The 16,054-nt window shown below is 44.7% G+C and overlaps 1 protein-coding gene across 1 annotated transcript in view; it reads right to left on the minus strand.

Annotated features, from left to right (window-relative positions):
- Positions 1 to 16,054, minus strand: part of eys (eyes shut homolog) — a 200,331-nt gene that overhangs the window by 106,356 nt on the left and 77,921 nt on the right. The window contains 1 exon segment of the mRNA XM_061836907.1: positions 11,392 to 11,651. Within this exon segment, the coding sequence (XP_061692891.1) occupies positions 11,392 to 11,651 (260 nt within the window).

Raw genomic sequence — 16,054 nt, forward strand, 5'->3', positions numbered from 1 at the left:
CTATGCACCATTAAACCCTGATCTGAGGCACCCTAAATAAATGGCTTGCTGTTGGTATCCTCAATACTGTTGCCCATTTTCATGAATTATAATCAGAATGAATGTATTTTAGATTCCCCAGTTGCACAGCAAGACTGTCCCGCCACAAAAGGCATACAAATCTACTATTCTCCATGACCATGCAGCTGAACAGGACAGAGTAAAAATAAAATAGAGAAATATAGTGAGAAAAAGTAAGTCAGAACAGGATTTTCATGGAATAGCTGAAACGTATCATTGATCACTTTTGGAGGGGCAACAAAGTAAATCCCCCCTTTAACAATTGGCTTAGAAGGTGCAACAATTTCGATCAGCCCCCTAGTTTTCTTATAAACTTTGAATGCATTTGTCTCACAATTTAAAAAACGATATATTTTAAATAAATAAATGCAGTATGTGTTACATGCATATTGAGTAAATAAAAACATTCAAATATATTTATTTTGTTTGTAAAAAGGACTCAACAAAGATTGTAGGATTTGTAAGTCTTGACTTGGGACTTGACTGCAAATACTTAATGTACTTGTACTTGCAAAGGAATGACTTGCGCAGAACTCTTGCCTTTCAATACTTGATTAAAGTCATAAGAAAATAGGGAATAGGGACATAGGACGTTCAGTATTGAGGTGATAAAGCCCTCTGCTGTGACATTTTATTTTATATGTACTGACAGATTTGTTCTCTGACTTGGAGAAGAACTGCATCACATTTTCAAAACTCCGTGGGCAGGTTGCGGTCAAGTATAGATCCAAAACAACACAGACAAAAGGTTTTTAAGAAACTGTCTTTAGTGCTATTTGCATTAGCATTTAGTTAGTAAAATTAGATTATTGTGTAGTTGATTAAAAATTGTGTTGCCTGTATTGAACTAAGCTGTCATATCCTTTTCACAATTAGCAAAATTAATATGGTTATTATAATTTTACATGACATCGTTACCTTTTTGTATTGGAATCAAAACCAAAAAAAGAACAAACGTGAACAGAAGGCAAATTAACACCGAAAAACACTTTAATATTTTGTATTTTGCAAAAATACTGAAGTATACAAATAATCAGAAGGACTGCTGCCCCCCCTCAATGGAGAGTTGTGTGGGTGAATACAAGTTCAGATAAATGTATGTATAGTAAATTGTCTTGGGCTCCCACCAACACAGGTTCCATGATGCTTGCATTCACGTTGGTGACTTAGGGTACACACTTGCCAAACTTAGCTTTGTGATAGGATAAAACATAATCAGAAAGCTCTTTCAACAGCAGAAACCAATTTACTACAGCTAATTTATGTATGAATGTGGGAAAAAAATGCAAATAAAGAACAGGCAAAAAGGGGTGGCTCAGGACAAAAGTGTCCTGGAATGCACCGAAACCACAAACAAGCCTCGAGTCAAGGCTCCATTAGAGACCTGCTGTGAAGGGCTCAGGGGTTAAACTCCAACATGATACTTGCCACTTACAATGGTGAATTTTTATGAGAACAACTGAGTCCACCCAGGAATTCTCTTTATAAATGCAGCTTTTCTCTAGAAATGAAATAGACGTCTAGGAGCTAAAAATCAAGTCAGAACAAAACATTGTTCATCCTCTGTGATGGGGCGTTATTAGCATTCTGAAAGCATCACACACGGATGGGGTATTGTGTGCACTGGCATGTGCTACAAAATAATAGATTACACTTATACATACCTACTTTGTGGCGTGCATGGAAAAAGATAGATGAATATGTACTGAACAACGGGGAAAAATATCCTTGTTAGAGTACACAAAGTTGAGCAAAAAGTACTTAAACATTCAACAGTTGGACATGTGTGATTCAAAAAGTAAGAGAAGGTCAACCTGTGTTTTGGTACTTCTTGAATTTTCCCGTAAAGAAGCCGTAAATCCTTAAATTTTTGTAAGGAATGCATCACAAAATAAAAGCTGCATTGTTGATGATGTTTCATTTCCATTATTTGACAGCAAGCCCAATGGTTTCAGTTGACAGCAAAATTGAAGGAACTCATTGAGGTGTCTTTAAATTACAATCGCTTCACAAAATAATAGTTACTATTTTTGTCTGATGTGGAGAGAGTTCAGGTACTATACTTTTTTGGCGGGGGGTCATGGAAGTGTTTGTGTTTTGGCTTGTTGATATTATTTTTCCAACTCCTTAATGCCAATGCAAATTGTAGGTTGTGTCTAAGCCCATATAAAAAAGAGGGTTGCGTCAGAATAGTAATGTAAAAATGTAAAACATTGGCAAACAATCATGATTATTTACCCAAGAACTTTATCCCGCTTTGGTCGCAGCCTGGGTGAAAACGCTGGTCATCAACGCTGTTAAACTACAGGTTGAGAGTGTAAATTCAGCTACTGTGAGTCGAAGATGAAAGCGAGGAGGAAAGGCTGCCCATGAGCAGAAAAAGAAGAGGATAATGCAAAGCGTAAAACTGAAGGTAGTGCTGAAACTAATGCTGGGGCTATGACAGGAAAAGCTAAGGTGTAAGTTGACATGATAAATAAGAGAAAGGAGTCTGTGGGTTTTGGAGTTAAATGAGCTGGAAAGGCAGGAAGGCTTGAAGATTGGGAGCATGGTTCAAGACGGAAGTGTGAAGCTCCTGGAAGAGAGATGGTGAAGATAGAGGACTTTCAATACTTAGGGTCAACAGTCCATAGCAATGGTGCGTGTGGAAAGAAGGTGAAGAAACAGTTCCAAGCTGGCTGGAATATACGGAAGAATGTCTCAGGTGTGTTATGTGATAAAATAGTCTCTGCAAGGCTGAAAGGTGAGGTCAGCCATGATGTGTGATTAGAGCGAGGCGATATGAAGATGTTAAGGTTCTCCTTAGGAGTAACAAGGTAACAAATGAGCTCTTGAAGGGGACAGCCAAGATTAGATGTTTTGGAGACCACGTTAGAGACCAGACTTGTGCAGTTTAGTCACATTCAAAGGAGAGATAACGAATATATTGGCGTGAAGAGGATGGACCTGCCAGGCAAGACAGCCAGAGGAAGACCTAAGAGACGGTTGATAATTGGAACAGAGAGTGGATGCAGAAGACAGACTTAGATGGGAAAGGATGAAGAGCTGTAGTGAGGGTTAACAGGAAAAGTTCCAAAAAATTGATTTAGGACGACACTTTTTCATTTTCACTCAGCAATTTGTCCCTGTATTCAGTAGTGAATGAACGTACCTGGAAGTCAATTTGTTGTAAAATGACTAAGGAAATCAAATGATGGCAAAGGGAATATTATGGCTTCTTAAAGTCATCATACAATGGCGACTGTATGTGTCACTTTTCATGTTGGCACAGCTTCACAGTTACTCATTAACCAACTGCTTGTTGCAACACAGTCTCATGCTTGTGGTAGGTGAAGCTTATTTATCATGCCATGCAAACTAATCGGATCACTCTCCATCTGGCCAGGAATACCTCTGAGAATATTTGGGACCTTGAAGGTTTTTTGTTGTTTTTTTTTTTTTTTAATTATTATCATTTTGCATGTGATGGTCTCACTCAATGTAGTTGAATTTAATGCAGGTTAGAACATCAATAAGACTGAAAAATACATGTAAAAACATGAAAAAAAAATATTAATGTAGGATTAGCAGGTAGCGCAGCAATACATTTACATGTACAATACAGCATACTGCCTTTGATGGTATAGTGTTTTTACTAATATGTTTACTATTTTATTCTGTTAATTGAATTGTATATTTCATTTATTTGTCTTTTTGTTGATTTGCCCTACTACCTTTTCTCCTTCTCCATTGATTTGTCAGAAAAGGAACCCATGAATATTACATTCTATAATTATGATTAAGCGTTTAACTATAAACTGAATTTGAATTTGGTAATGCTGCAAGATTTAGGTGATACAATTGTGGACATGTGAGTGGAGCAATTGAACCAGTAACTCTCTGGCATCCCATTTCATTGAACCTCTGCTGATTATTTCACTTCTCCTCCAAGGTGCAAGCGGCACAACTGAAAGGCCTTGTGGCCAACAGTCACTCCCTATATGTTGATATTTTTGAAAAACTGTATATACTGTTTAGGACAACTTTCAATTGTTGGGTCATCATCCACTAAGCTTCACCCTGACCTCTGGCCTTATGCTTGCCTTTTCATTTGTTTCTTGTCTCAGATCTCTACCTCCCTGCAGAAGTTCCCTCGTTAACAACAAATGAGCCTTTTGGTCTCTTGGCCTTCTGGGCAATGGCTTAGAGGTGAGCCAGTGAAACAAGGGACAACTTCTCCTTAACTTCGTGCCATCAAGGGAGGATTTCCGTTTTACAGCTTGCTCTTGTTTTAATTCTTTGTTCTTGCCCTGCAGGTTCTCACAGAGCACATTTGTAGACAAAGCTAAACTATGGTGAAAATGTTTTGGAAATCCCTTTCATAGTACTCTCAATGGGACTAGGCTAATGGCTGTCTTTTAGTCGGAGCCAGTTGAAATGATGCTAATGACGTTTTTTGACTGCAAGGTATTGACTCGACTATGTGCTTTCTCTGGCTACTGATGCTTGCTACTTGCTTTGGCAAAAAGTATGTCCATCCATCCATTTTCTGAGCCGCTTATCCTCACTAGGGTCACAGAAGTGCTGGAGCCTATCCCAGCCATCACGGCGGTAGGCAGGGTACACACTGAACTGGTTACGAACCAATCACAAGGCACATGAAGACAGACAACAGTCACACTCACAATCAGACGTAAGGATAATTTTTACTCTACAATTAATGTATGTTTTTGGGATGTGGGAAGAAACCATAGTGCCCAGAGAAAACCCACACAGGCACAGGGAGAACATGCAACTCCACACAGAGATTTGAACCCCGGTCCTCAGAACTAAAAGGGCCAATGTTCTAACCAGTCTCACGCCCGTACCGCATGTATGTACATCTACCCTTTCGTAAAATGATTAATAATGGGGTTGGGGTCCTTACAATGGGACCTTGATGATTTCTCCATTGTCATGTTTGTTATCAAAACTTTGCTCTTTTTTTGGGGGCCAATTTCGAGCTGATGTTTGCACATTTATTTAAATGCAAACATCTCCTCTGAGCAAAAATAACCCTTTATAATACATAGTCTTCACTTTGTTGCAGTGGTCTGTTTTCTTGCTTGCATCAATCTTCTCCCGGATTACATTTTTCTCCTCACCATGGTAAACAGCTGTATGCTGAGGAGTAAATACCACATAACGTTGTTTTCCCCCGTTGTTGGCTGCTGCATTTAATCAGTTTTATGTGGAAAACATATTTGTAGGTAATAAATGATCATTTTGGGACAAATTGGGGAAAATATACAAAGTTCCTCCGGCACCCCTGCTGATCTCAAAGGCATACTGGTTGGGAATCCATCCATCCATTTTCTTAACTGCTTATCCTCACTACGATACAGAGAGTGCTGGAGCCGATCCCAGCTATCTTTGGGCAGGAAGCGGGGTACACTTTGAACTGGTTGCCAGCCAATCGCAGTGCACATCGTAACAAACAATCTTTGGTATATAATTTGGGCTGTCTGGCTTGAGACAAAATGGTGAATTAAGGAATTGTTGTTAACATTACAGTAAACACCACATGACTAAAGCAAAAGTATGAATGTTAAGTGGCTTGCATCTATTTAGTTTTATACCATTAAAGGAACCTACTAGTGCATGTATAACACATGAAACAAACTTAAATCCAACACAACCATGAGTTTTAATAAATTATACAATTATACAATTATATTGTATAGAAATGGGGAGAAATAAAGCATTACCGGTACTGTGCTTTAAACTAATTACATTTACACTGTGGGTACCCTGCAGGGTCTTTGACAAGTTGTCACACAGTTGATAATTTAGTTTATGGTGTGCACATATAGGATGGTATATTTATAAATTCCTGGCTTTAATACATTAATGATGTAGCAATACATTTGGAGGACGACAGTGAGAAAGCCAATGCAGAAGAAAACAGGATTTACCAACTTTTTTAACACCAGATTTTAACCAAACACACAACCATTAAAGGGGATACAAACAATTATGTGCCATACTTAATTCGCAAACATATTTTTGCAAGGTTCTAAACTTTAATTGTGGAAGTCTTATTTTTGTTTAACGAGGTTCTTCTTCTTCTTTTTCTTTCTGCTTGACCCGTTAGGGGTCACTGCAACGTGTCATCTTTTTCCATTCAAGCCTATCTCGTCCATCCTCCTCTCCAACACCCACTGTCCGCATGTCCTCCCTCACAACATCCATCAACCTTTTCTTTGGTCGTCCTCTCGCACTTTTGCCTGGCGGCTCCATCCTCAGTTTCCTTCTACCAATATACTCACTCTCTTGCCTCTGCCTTTCATGTCCAAACTATGTAAGTCTGCTCTCTCACTTCTTCTTTCTTTTTTCTTTCGGCATGTCCTGTTAGGGGTCGCCACAGTGTGTCATCTTCTTCCATTTAAGCCTATCTCATGCATCCTCCTCTCTAACACCCACTGTCCTCATGTCCTTCCTCACATCATAACCACCTTTTCTTTGGTCTTCCTCTTGCTCTTTTGCCTAGCAGCTCCATCCTCACCATCCTTCTACCTTGTCTCCAAAACATCCAACTTTGGCTGTCCCTCTAATGAGCTCATTCCTAATCCTAGTCAACCTGTTCACACCAAGCGTGAACCTCAGCATCTTAATTTCTCCTACCTCTAGTTCTGCTTCCTATTATTTCTTCAGAGTCACCATCTCCAATTCGCACATCATGGCTGGCCTCACCACTGTTTTATAAAATTTGCCCTTCATCCTAGCGGAGACTCTTCTGTCACATAGAAGACCAGACACCTTCCGCCAACTGTTCCATCCCGCTTGGACCCGTTTCTCCACTTCCTTTCCACACTCACCATTGCTCTGTTTTGTTGACCCAAGTATTTGAAGTCGTCCACCCTCGCTATCTCTTCTCCCTGGAGCTTCACTCTTCTGCCTCTGCACCTCTCATTCACGCAGATAAATTCTGTTTTACTTTACCTAATCTTCATTCCTTTCCAGTACGTACCTCCATCTTTCTAATTGTTCCTCCGCCTGTTCCCTGCTTTCACTGCAGATCACAATATCATCTGCGAACATCATGGTCAAAGGGGATTCAAGTCTAACCTTGTCTGTCAGCCTATCCATTACTACCGCAAACAGGAAGGGCCTCAGCGCGGATCCCTGATGCAGTCCCAACTCCACCTTAAATTCTTCTGACACACCAACGGCACATCTCACCACTGTTCTGCTGGCCTCATACATGTCATGTACTATTCTAACATATTTCTCCACCACACTAGACTTGCGCATGCAGTACCACAGTTACTCTCTTGGTACTCTGTCATAGGCTTTCTCTAGGTCTACAAAGACCCAATGTAGCTCCTGCTCTGTACTTTTCCACGAGCATCCTCAAGACAAATAATGCATCTCGCAGATACTTACTTCTGTCCTGAGTCTACCCTCCACTACTCTTTCCCATAACTTCATTGTGTGGCTTATCATCTTTATTCCTCTTTAGTTTCCACAGCTCTGAACATCGACTTTGTTCTTAAAAATGGGGACAAGCATAATTTTCCTCCATTCTTCTGGCATCTTCTTTCCACCGCACCAAAATTGCTTCCATACCTCATTTGATAAGTCATCAGGACCAACTGTCTTTCCATTTTTCATTCTGTTCAGTGCGTTTCCAACTTCCCCCTTACTAATAATTGCACTTCCCAGTTATTCACGCTTGCCTCTTCGACTCTACCTTCTCTCACATTTTCTTCATTCATTAACTTATCAAAGTACTCTTTCCATCTACTTAGCACACGACTGGCACCAGTCAACATATTTCCATTGCTATCCTTTATCCCCTTTATTTGCTGCAAATCCTTCCCATCTCTATCCCTCTGTCTGGCCAACCTGGCCAACTGCGACATAAGTGGTTAAATAAATTTTACATGATATAATAATAATTGTAATCAAATAAATCTGGTTGCACAAGGGGGACACGCCCTCTTATCACTCTTACCACTTGAGTCGTATGGCAGAATTTTTTGCCGCAATATAAGTCATTTTGATTGCTCCATGAAAGCGTTGTGTGCGGCCATGTGGCTGCTTTATGCTGTTTGATTGTGGACTGGATTCAAATGACTCTAGGGATTACATTTGGTTGGCACCCTATGCAGAAGTCAAATGCAAAGTCTAAAATAATATATATATACAATAATGATGTAAAAACTGATTAAAAAATGAGCTATTGGCATGTGTATCACTGTAATAAAGTAAAAAAAAAATCATACAAATACTCAAGTAAAATTAATAAGTATGATGAATTAAAACTACTGTGGCAAGTAAAATTTATGCAACATGCTTACGGTACTTGAATAGGCAGGATGGTAAACAACTGTTTGGGGCGTCTGCCTCACAGTTCTGAGGACCGGGGTTCAAATCCAAGCCTCACCTGTGTGGAGGTTGCATGTTCTCCCCGTGCCTGGGTGGGTTATCTCCGGGGACTCCGGTTTCCTCCCACATGACCAAAAACATGGATTCATTGGAGACTTTAAATTGCCCTTAAATGTGAATGTGAGTGTGAATGGTTGTTTCTATGTGCCCTGCGATTGGATGGCAACCACTTCAGTTTGAACCCAGCAACCTGACCAAAGACAGCTGAGATATGCTCCATCACTCCTGTGACCCTTGTGAGGATAAGCAGCTCTGATAATGGATAGATGCATGGATGGGCTTACTTGAGTAAATAAAACAGAGTAAATGTAATGCGTTCCTATCTACGTCTGGAATCAGTGTATAATGAGCCATTATGAAATATCATTTATTGAACTTAGTTTACAAAAAAAAAGAAAAACGTGCAAAAACAACTGAAGTAGTAGGTATGTAGGATAAATGTATGTTGAATAATAATGGGAGGAATGAGTCATCAGGCGTGTGTGAAGTAAGAACGAGCGAGCCCACGCAAAGCTCTTGGTGTAATGTATGCAGCAAGCACCTAATTTCTTATTCCTCTCCAAGGAAGCCTTCAGAAACCGACTCAGTCGCTCTATTTATATCTGGAAACATCGTTTCCTCTTTGCACTGATACAGCCATTAGGCACAGAACAGCGATATCAATGCTTTAGAGCCATCAAATGCACAACGATTCCTCAAGTATCAACTTAAACCTGTCAAGCGGTCAATCACCTCATCAATGTAAATGCTTTTTTAATCCAATTTTCTTTAAAATCCAAGCTTTAATACTGTTTTTGAGATTGACTTAAATCAACTTTCCCACCAATATCTATTCCAATCTCATTAGCATTAATTGCTTACTGCCTGACAGGCGGTGGTGGTTCATACAGATCGCAAATTCATCGCGAGTTTGTGAGGCTCGAAGAAAAAAAACACATATTTGCAGTCTCCAAACAGCCCACAGCATAAGCGTGTTCGGGAAAAAAATGGTAAAATATACAAATGAATGCAAATCATGACCATATGCTTGGATGGGGAAAGGTGAAATTGTGGCAGCAGCTTTTAGTTTAGTTCTACAGCTGGTTTTACAAACAAACAACTTTTGAGTTTTCCTCACTAAAAAGTGGGGAAAACTCATTTTGCAAATCGCAACAAATAGCCGCTAAATCTAAACTTTGTTAAAATCATGCATGACCTACATGAAATTGCTTTACAACATATGTCAAAACTGTCTGTGATTTCTTTTTAGATTTTCCACGAAAAAAATAAAATTTAAACAAAAGACAGTGACCACTTTCTTTAGAGATTCCACATGCATTGTCCTCTTGTCCCAAGTGTTCTCGATTTCTAATTATCTTAATTTAGTTTTTAGCCATCTAGCCATTAGGGATCGCAAACGGTTACAGTTAATCGGTTATAACCGATTTTCGATTTTTTAAAACCGAAACCGTAATCGGACTTTCGAAATCGGTTAAAATTTCAAATAATTTCTTCCGGTTCCGGTATTCCACATTGCGCTATTTTTTCAATATCATTTCCACTTTTTTCAAGTTTCGCTGTTAGAGTAAAGTTGAAAAAGAACATTCAGTTAAATCAAAGAAACATCAAACATGGCATCGAGGAAACGCTCCAAAGTATGGGAGTACTTTACAAGAAGTAAAGAATCGAAAGATGAAAGTGAGTACAATTTATGTAAAAAGCTTATCAAATGTGCAGGGGGATCGACGTCCTCCATGGCTGCTCATGTCGAGAAGGTACACGGCTTGAAGTTGTGTGATGATAAAGACTTGAGTTGAGGGTGCGTGTAGTATTGATAAATATCTACTGAAAAAATCAATGACCGAAGAAGTCTCAAAGTTAGCAGCTGTAGACGCCTTCTGCTTGAATGCAATTGCTAATTCTGAATTTATTCAGAGAAATCTTCAGGCTCAAAAAGATCATTGCGACAAACCTCCCCCTCATGTGGAAACACTGTTAAAACATTTTTACAAAAAAAAAAAAAGAACAACAATTTAACTTACACGAGTGCATTGTTGAAAGCCACATTCAACAAGCTTGTTTGTCAATATTGTATACAAACTACCCCATTACTGCGGAGTAAATTAATGATCCATGGTACTGATTTTAAAACCGGTTAATCGTTTTTTTGCTACAGGTGTTCGGTTAAAACCGATTATGAAAGTAAGCGTTTTTTTTTGCGATCCCTACTAGCCATCCATCTATCCATCTAAAAATATACATCTTCATTGGGAGATCAATTTTCTGTACAGCCTGTCCTCACTAGGATCGCAGGTATGCTGGAACCTATCCTAGCTTTGTTTGGGCGAGGTATACCCTGAAATGGTCGCCAGCCAATTGCAGAAAAAGAAAAAAAAATATTTGATAAAATTCTTCCATCCATCCATTTTCTTAGCTGCTTATCCTTACTAGGCTCGCAGGAGTGAAGGGGCCTATCCCAGCTATCTTCATTATATTCACATTCAAACATTCACACCTACAAACAATTTAGACTCTTCAATGAATCTTCCATGCATGTTTTTGGCAAGCGGGAGGAAACTGGAGTACCTGGGAAAAATAACATGCAGGCATTGGGGAGAATATGTAAACTCCACACAAGCAGGGGCAGATTTGATTCCAGGTCCTCAGTATTGTGAGGCAGAGATTCTAACCAGTAAATACACTGTGCTGCCTCTTTTTGACCAAAATGTGCCATATGGCTGTCAGGACCTTTTAGATTTCAGTGTTGGGAGCAGATTAAAAATTATGCTCCCGCATCATAAAATACAAGAAGAAACAAGCTTCCAATATAACTTGTCTGGATTTAAAATTAGCATAGCAGGCTGAATGAAATTAGATGATAGTATAGCACAAAGTTAAAAAAAAAGTACTTCAATTTGAGGATAAGACCGTGCACACACTCACCAGCTGGGCATTCGCAGAAGGCCATTCCATTGGAGCGTGTCAGGCAGGTGGAGTTGTGCAGGCAGGGATTGTGGAGGGGTTCACATGGGTCGTAAGGCTGGTTGCACAATGAACTGCTAAGAAAAGGGGAGCAGGTGCAGAAGAAATCCCCAGTTACACGTGACTCCTGACACCGAGCCCTATTTAGACAAGGCCCAGATTCACACTCATTCACTTCCTCGGCACAGTCCATACCTCTCCTGCCTGGTGAGCACAAACACCTTAGCGGAAGGAAATGTTTCAGTAATTAAAAAAAAAAAAAAGGACTACACCCTGATGTGGTCACCAGTCAGCTGGAAGCCACATGTAGACATAGACAACCATTCACACCATCAGTGACTGGGAGGTGGACCCACACTTCCCGCAGGACTATGCCATCATATCTTTACTTAGCAGGGTTGTAAAATAATTCCATAAAGATAGCTGGGATTGGTTCCAGCACACCTGCAACCCTTGTGAGGATAAGCATATGGATGGATATACAATAGTTGTCACGACCCATCAGAACGGAGGTAGGACCCAAATGCAGGCATACACGGGAGACGCAGAGGTAATTCGGGAAAAACGTTTATTATTCCAAGGTCGGGGATCGGACAGGCAGTCAGGTGCAGCAGCGGTAATCAGGACGCCGGGCGTAGAGAGCAGATCAGCGGGCAGGCAGGAGTCGGTACACGTGAGATTGATCAAGGAGGGCAGAAGTGTCAAAGGAGTCAGGCTTACGGGGTCGGTCAGAGAACAGGCGTTGGTTGGTACACACAGGAATACGATCAGAGATACGGGGGTTCTGGAACGGGGCATGAACCTCAGCGATCTGGCGGAGTACCAGTCGTCACCGGGTCCAATAAGTACCGGGCATAATCAGCCAAAACAAGGTGCAGGTGTGTGCCGACTAATTGGCTGGCCACGCCCAGCCTGGGCAGGATGCCAGGAGCATGACAGTCGTGTTCAAAACAGTAGCAGTCCAATGTGACTAACCAGATTAATCCACATTTTCAGTATAATTCCCATTCCTTCATGTCAAACAAGTTACCAGTAGGTGCAGTAGAGTCTCAGAACACCAACAAGAAACACCAACATTCATGATATACACATTCAAGGCTGTGCAATTGGGCAATTTGTTGAAAGGGGTGTACTAAAAAAAAAAATCCTTCAATCACTAAACTAATATTTAGCTGTATGACCACAGTTTTTTTTTTAATGCCTTCTTCACATCTGTGTGGCATGGAATCAACCAACTTGTAGCAACTTTCGGCTGTTATTCCACTCCAAGATTCCTTAAAGACATTCCACAATTCATTTGCATTTCTTGCTTTTGCTTCAGAAACTGTCATGATCCTGCCGCTCCAGCACGAGCTGTGCGGGTGTCCGCGCAGGTGCTCTGATTGGAAGGTGCACACCTGCGCCTCATGCAGCCTGATGATGCTGTGGATTTATATGACCACGATAACAACTGGCCAGCGCCAGTTCGTATGATCTTCATGTCCCATTTGTGTGCTCCGGTATCCCTGATTGAACCTGTGTGTACCGACCTTCGTCCGTTCTCCGACCAACCTTGTAAGCCTGACTCCTTCGATACTTCTGGCTGCTTTGATTGTTCCCCGGTGCGCCGACTCCTGCTTGCCCGACGTCCCAACTACCGCTGCTGCGCCGGACTGCCTGCTCGATCCCCTACCTCTGCATACAATAAACATGTCTCTTCTTGAACTACCTTGCGTCTTCCGAGTTACTGCATTTGGGTCCTACTCTCGTTCCGATGGGACATGACAGAACGAACTGGCCAATACAGGACCCAGCAGGAAAGACCCGGCGTCTCCGGGTCCGACGCAAGGTAGACCGTCTGCCGGAGGACCAAGCCTGTCCAATCCGGGTAGGCTCCCTGACGTCCTCCACTTCCGTGTCTTACGCTCCGCCAGCGAGGAATGAATACGTCCCGAACACGACCCGTCCGGCTCCTCATATTCTTCTGGACTCTGACTTTTCGGAGTATGAGGTGGACCGTGATTTGTATGACCGGCTGCCGGAGTACGACTCCGATTATTCTGACTATGAATCTGCTCGTCCGATCTTTCATCCCAGTCAGTTTGTTTCACCTCCCCGCGTTTCCAGCACCCGAACGTCTTCACCCGGTAGGTTTAAGTACACCAATCCGTATGAGGGAACCCGCTTGGCCATCTACCCGGGACCTCCGCGTGGCGGCCAGAGGAGACGCCGCGGCCGGGCGCTCCCCGGTGCCTCCCGCTGCGCGGCAACTAAGACATCGTCCTCCCACTCCTCGCCAGCAACGGCGAAACCGGCAGACCCGCAGCTGGTGGCAAAGCTTCCAGCCCAGAGGGAGGAGGAGTCTCCAAATCACGAGGCGTTCTACCGTGAAATGCGGGCGGAGATAGAGCGGCAGAGGGCGGAATTGGTGGCTCTCACGGCCCAGGTCCGGCAAGGATTGGCGAACCAGCCGAGCTACTCTGACGTCGCAACGGCGACGGACTCGCTGCTGATGCAGGTTCACGTGGCAGTTGGAACTGACCCGCTTCCGAGACACGCCCACGTGTCAGTTTCGACTGACTCTCCGCCTGCTCAGGTTCACGTTGCCGTGGAAACCGACCCGCCCCCTTGCCAAGTGCACGCCGCAGTGGAAACGGACTCGCCACCTCAAGTGCACGTCGCAGTTTTGGCTGTTCCGAGCAGAGTTCACGCGGCAGTCGTAACTGACCCGCTCCCGAGACACGCCCACGTGTCAGTTTCGACTGACTCTCTGCCGACTCTCGTTCACGTTGCCCTGGAAACGGATTCGCCACCGCGGCACACCCACGTTGATGTTTCAACGGATGCACTGCAAGCTCACGTGGCAGTGGGGACCGACCCGATGCTACCTCACGTTGCTGTCCAGGAGGTGGCGACGTCTCCACAGCCGCTTCTCGTTCGTGCTCTGGAGTACCAGTGGCGACCGGCCCGCGGACGCTCCACACTCCTGCTTCGTCGGCGACCGTCCCGCGGACGCTCCACACTCCTGCTCTGTCGGCGACGAGCAGGTCCATACGTTCCCGTCCAGGAGGTGGCGACGGTGACACTGACGCTGCCTTCTCACGTTTCTGTCCAGGAGGGGGCGATGGTGTCGCCGCCTTCTCACGTTGCTGTCCAGGAGGGGGCGATGGTGTCGCCGCCTTCTCACGTTGCTGTCCAGGAGGGGGCGATGGTGTCGCCGCCTTCTCACGTTGCTGTCCAGGAAGAGGCGATGGCGATGGGGTCGCCGCCTTCTCACGTTGCTGTCCAGGAGGTGGCGATGGCGATGGGGTCGCCGCCTTCTCACGTTGCTGTCCAGGAGGTGGCGATGGCGATGGGGTCGCCGCCTTCTCACGTTGCTGTCCAGGAGGGGCCGATGGTGTCGCCGCCTTTTCACGTTGCTGTCCAGGAGGGGGCGATGGTGTCGCCGCCTTCTCTCGTTGCTGTCCAGGAGGGGGCAATGGTGTCGCCGCCTTCTCACGTTGCTGTCCAGGAGGAGGCGATGGCGATGGGGTCGCCGCCTTCTCACGTTGCTGTCCAGGAGGTGCCGATGGCGATGGGGTCGCCGCCTTCTCACGTTGCTGTCCAGGAGGTGGTGATGGCGATGGGGTCGCCGCCTTCTCACGTTGCTGTCCAGGAGGTGGCGATGGCAATGGGGTCGCCGCCTTCTCACGTTGCTGTCCACGAGGTGCCGATGGCGATGGGGTCGCCGCCTTCTCACGTTGCTGTCCAGGAGGTGGTGATGGCGATGGGTTCGCAACCTTCTCACGTTGCTGTCCAGGATGTGGCGATGGGGTCGCCGCCTTCTCACGTTCCTGTCCAGGAGGTGGCGATGGCGATGGGGTCGCCGCCTTCTCACGTTGCTGTCCAGGAGGTGGCGATGGCGATGGGGTCGCCGCCTTCTCACGTTGCTGTCCAGGAGGTGGCGATGGGGTCGCCGCCTTCTCACGTTCCTGTCCAGGAGGTGGCGATGGCGATGGGGTCGCCGCCTTCTCACTTTCCTGTCCAGGAGGTGGCGATGGCGATGGGGTCGCCGCCTTCTCACATTCCTGTCCGACAAGAGCTGGGGAGTTCTGATGAGCCACCCCGGAGCTGGAGATACTTCGGGATGGTAATGGTGGCGGTCATGGCTCTGGTCCTTCTCTCCATCATCCTATTCGCTCCAGATGGCTCCCAGCCGCTTCATGACTTGGCCTCGTTGGTGACCAATCCACGGCTGCCTACTGACCAAGCCTCGGTGGCGACCAATCCCTGGTCGTCTGGCAACGACGGCGTGGGAGGTTCTCGTCTGGAGCAGTGCCCTGCCTCGTTCTGGTTCCTGCTTCGCCGTTTGGTTCCTCACAGAGGTCGTCCGCCCGAATCGCCCCGTGGGGACCCTGGCGCTTGGCGTCCGGGTCGTCCTCCTGACCTGTCCACATGGACGCCTCGTGTTTGGTGGCCTGGATGGCCACCAGTCTGGGGTTCAGGGGGGAGCGTGCCCTCCTCCGGACACCCCTTCCGCCCACCCCTGCCTGTGTTAATTATTGTCTGTTTTTTCGTTTAGGCACGTCTGGGAGCCGTGCCCTTGAGGGGACGGGGGTACTGTCATGATCCTGCCGCTCCAGCACGAGCTGTGCGGGTGTCCGCG

This window comes from Syngnathoides biaculeatus, chromosome 12, assembly GCF_019802595.1.
Source record: "Syngnathoides biaculeatus isolate LvHL_M chromosome 12, ASM1980259v1, whole genome shotgun sequence".
Lineage (NCBI taxonomy): Eukaryota > Metazoa > Chordata > Actinopteri > Syngnathiformes > Syngnathidae > Syngnathoides > Syngnathoides biaculeatus.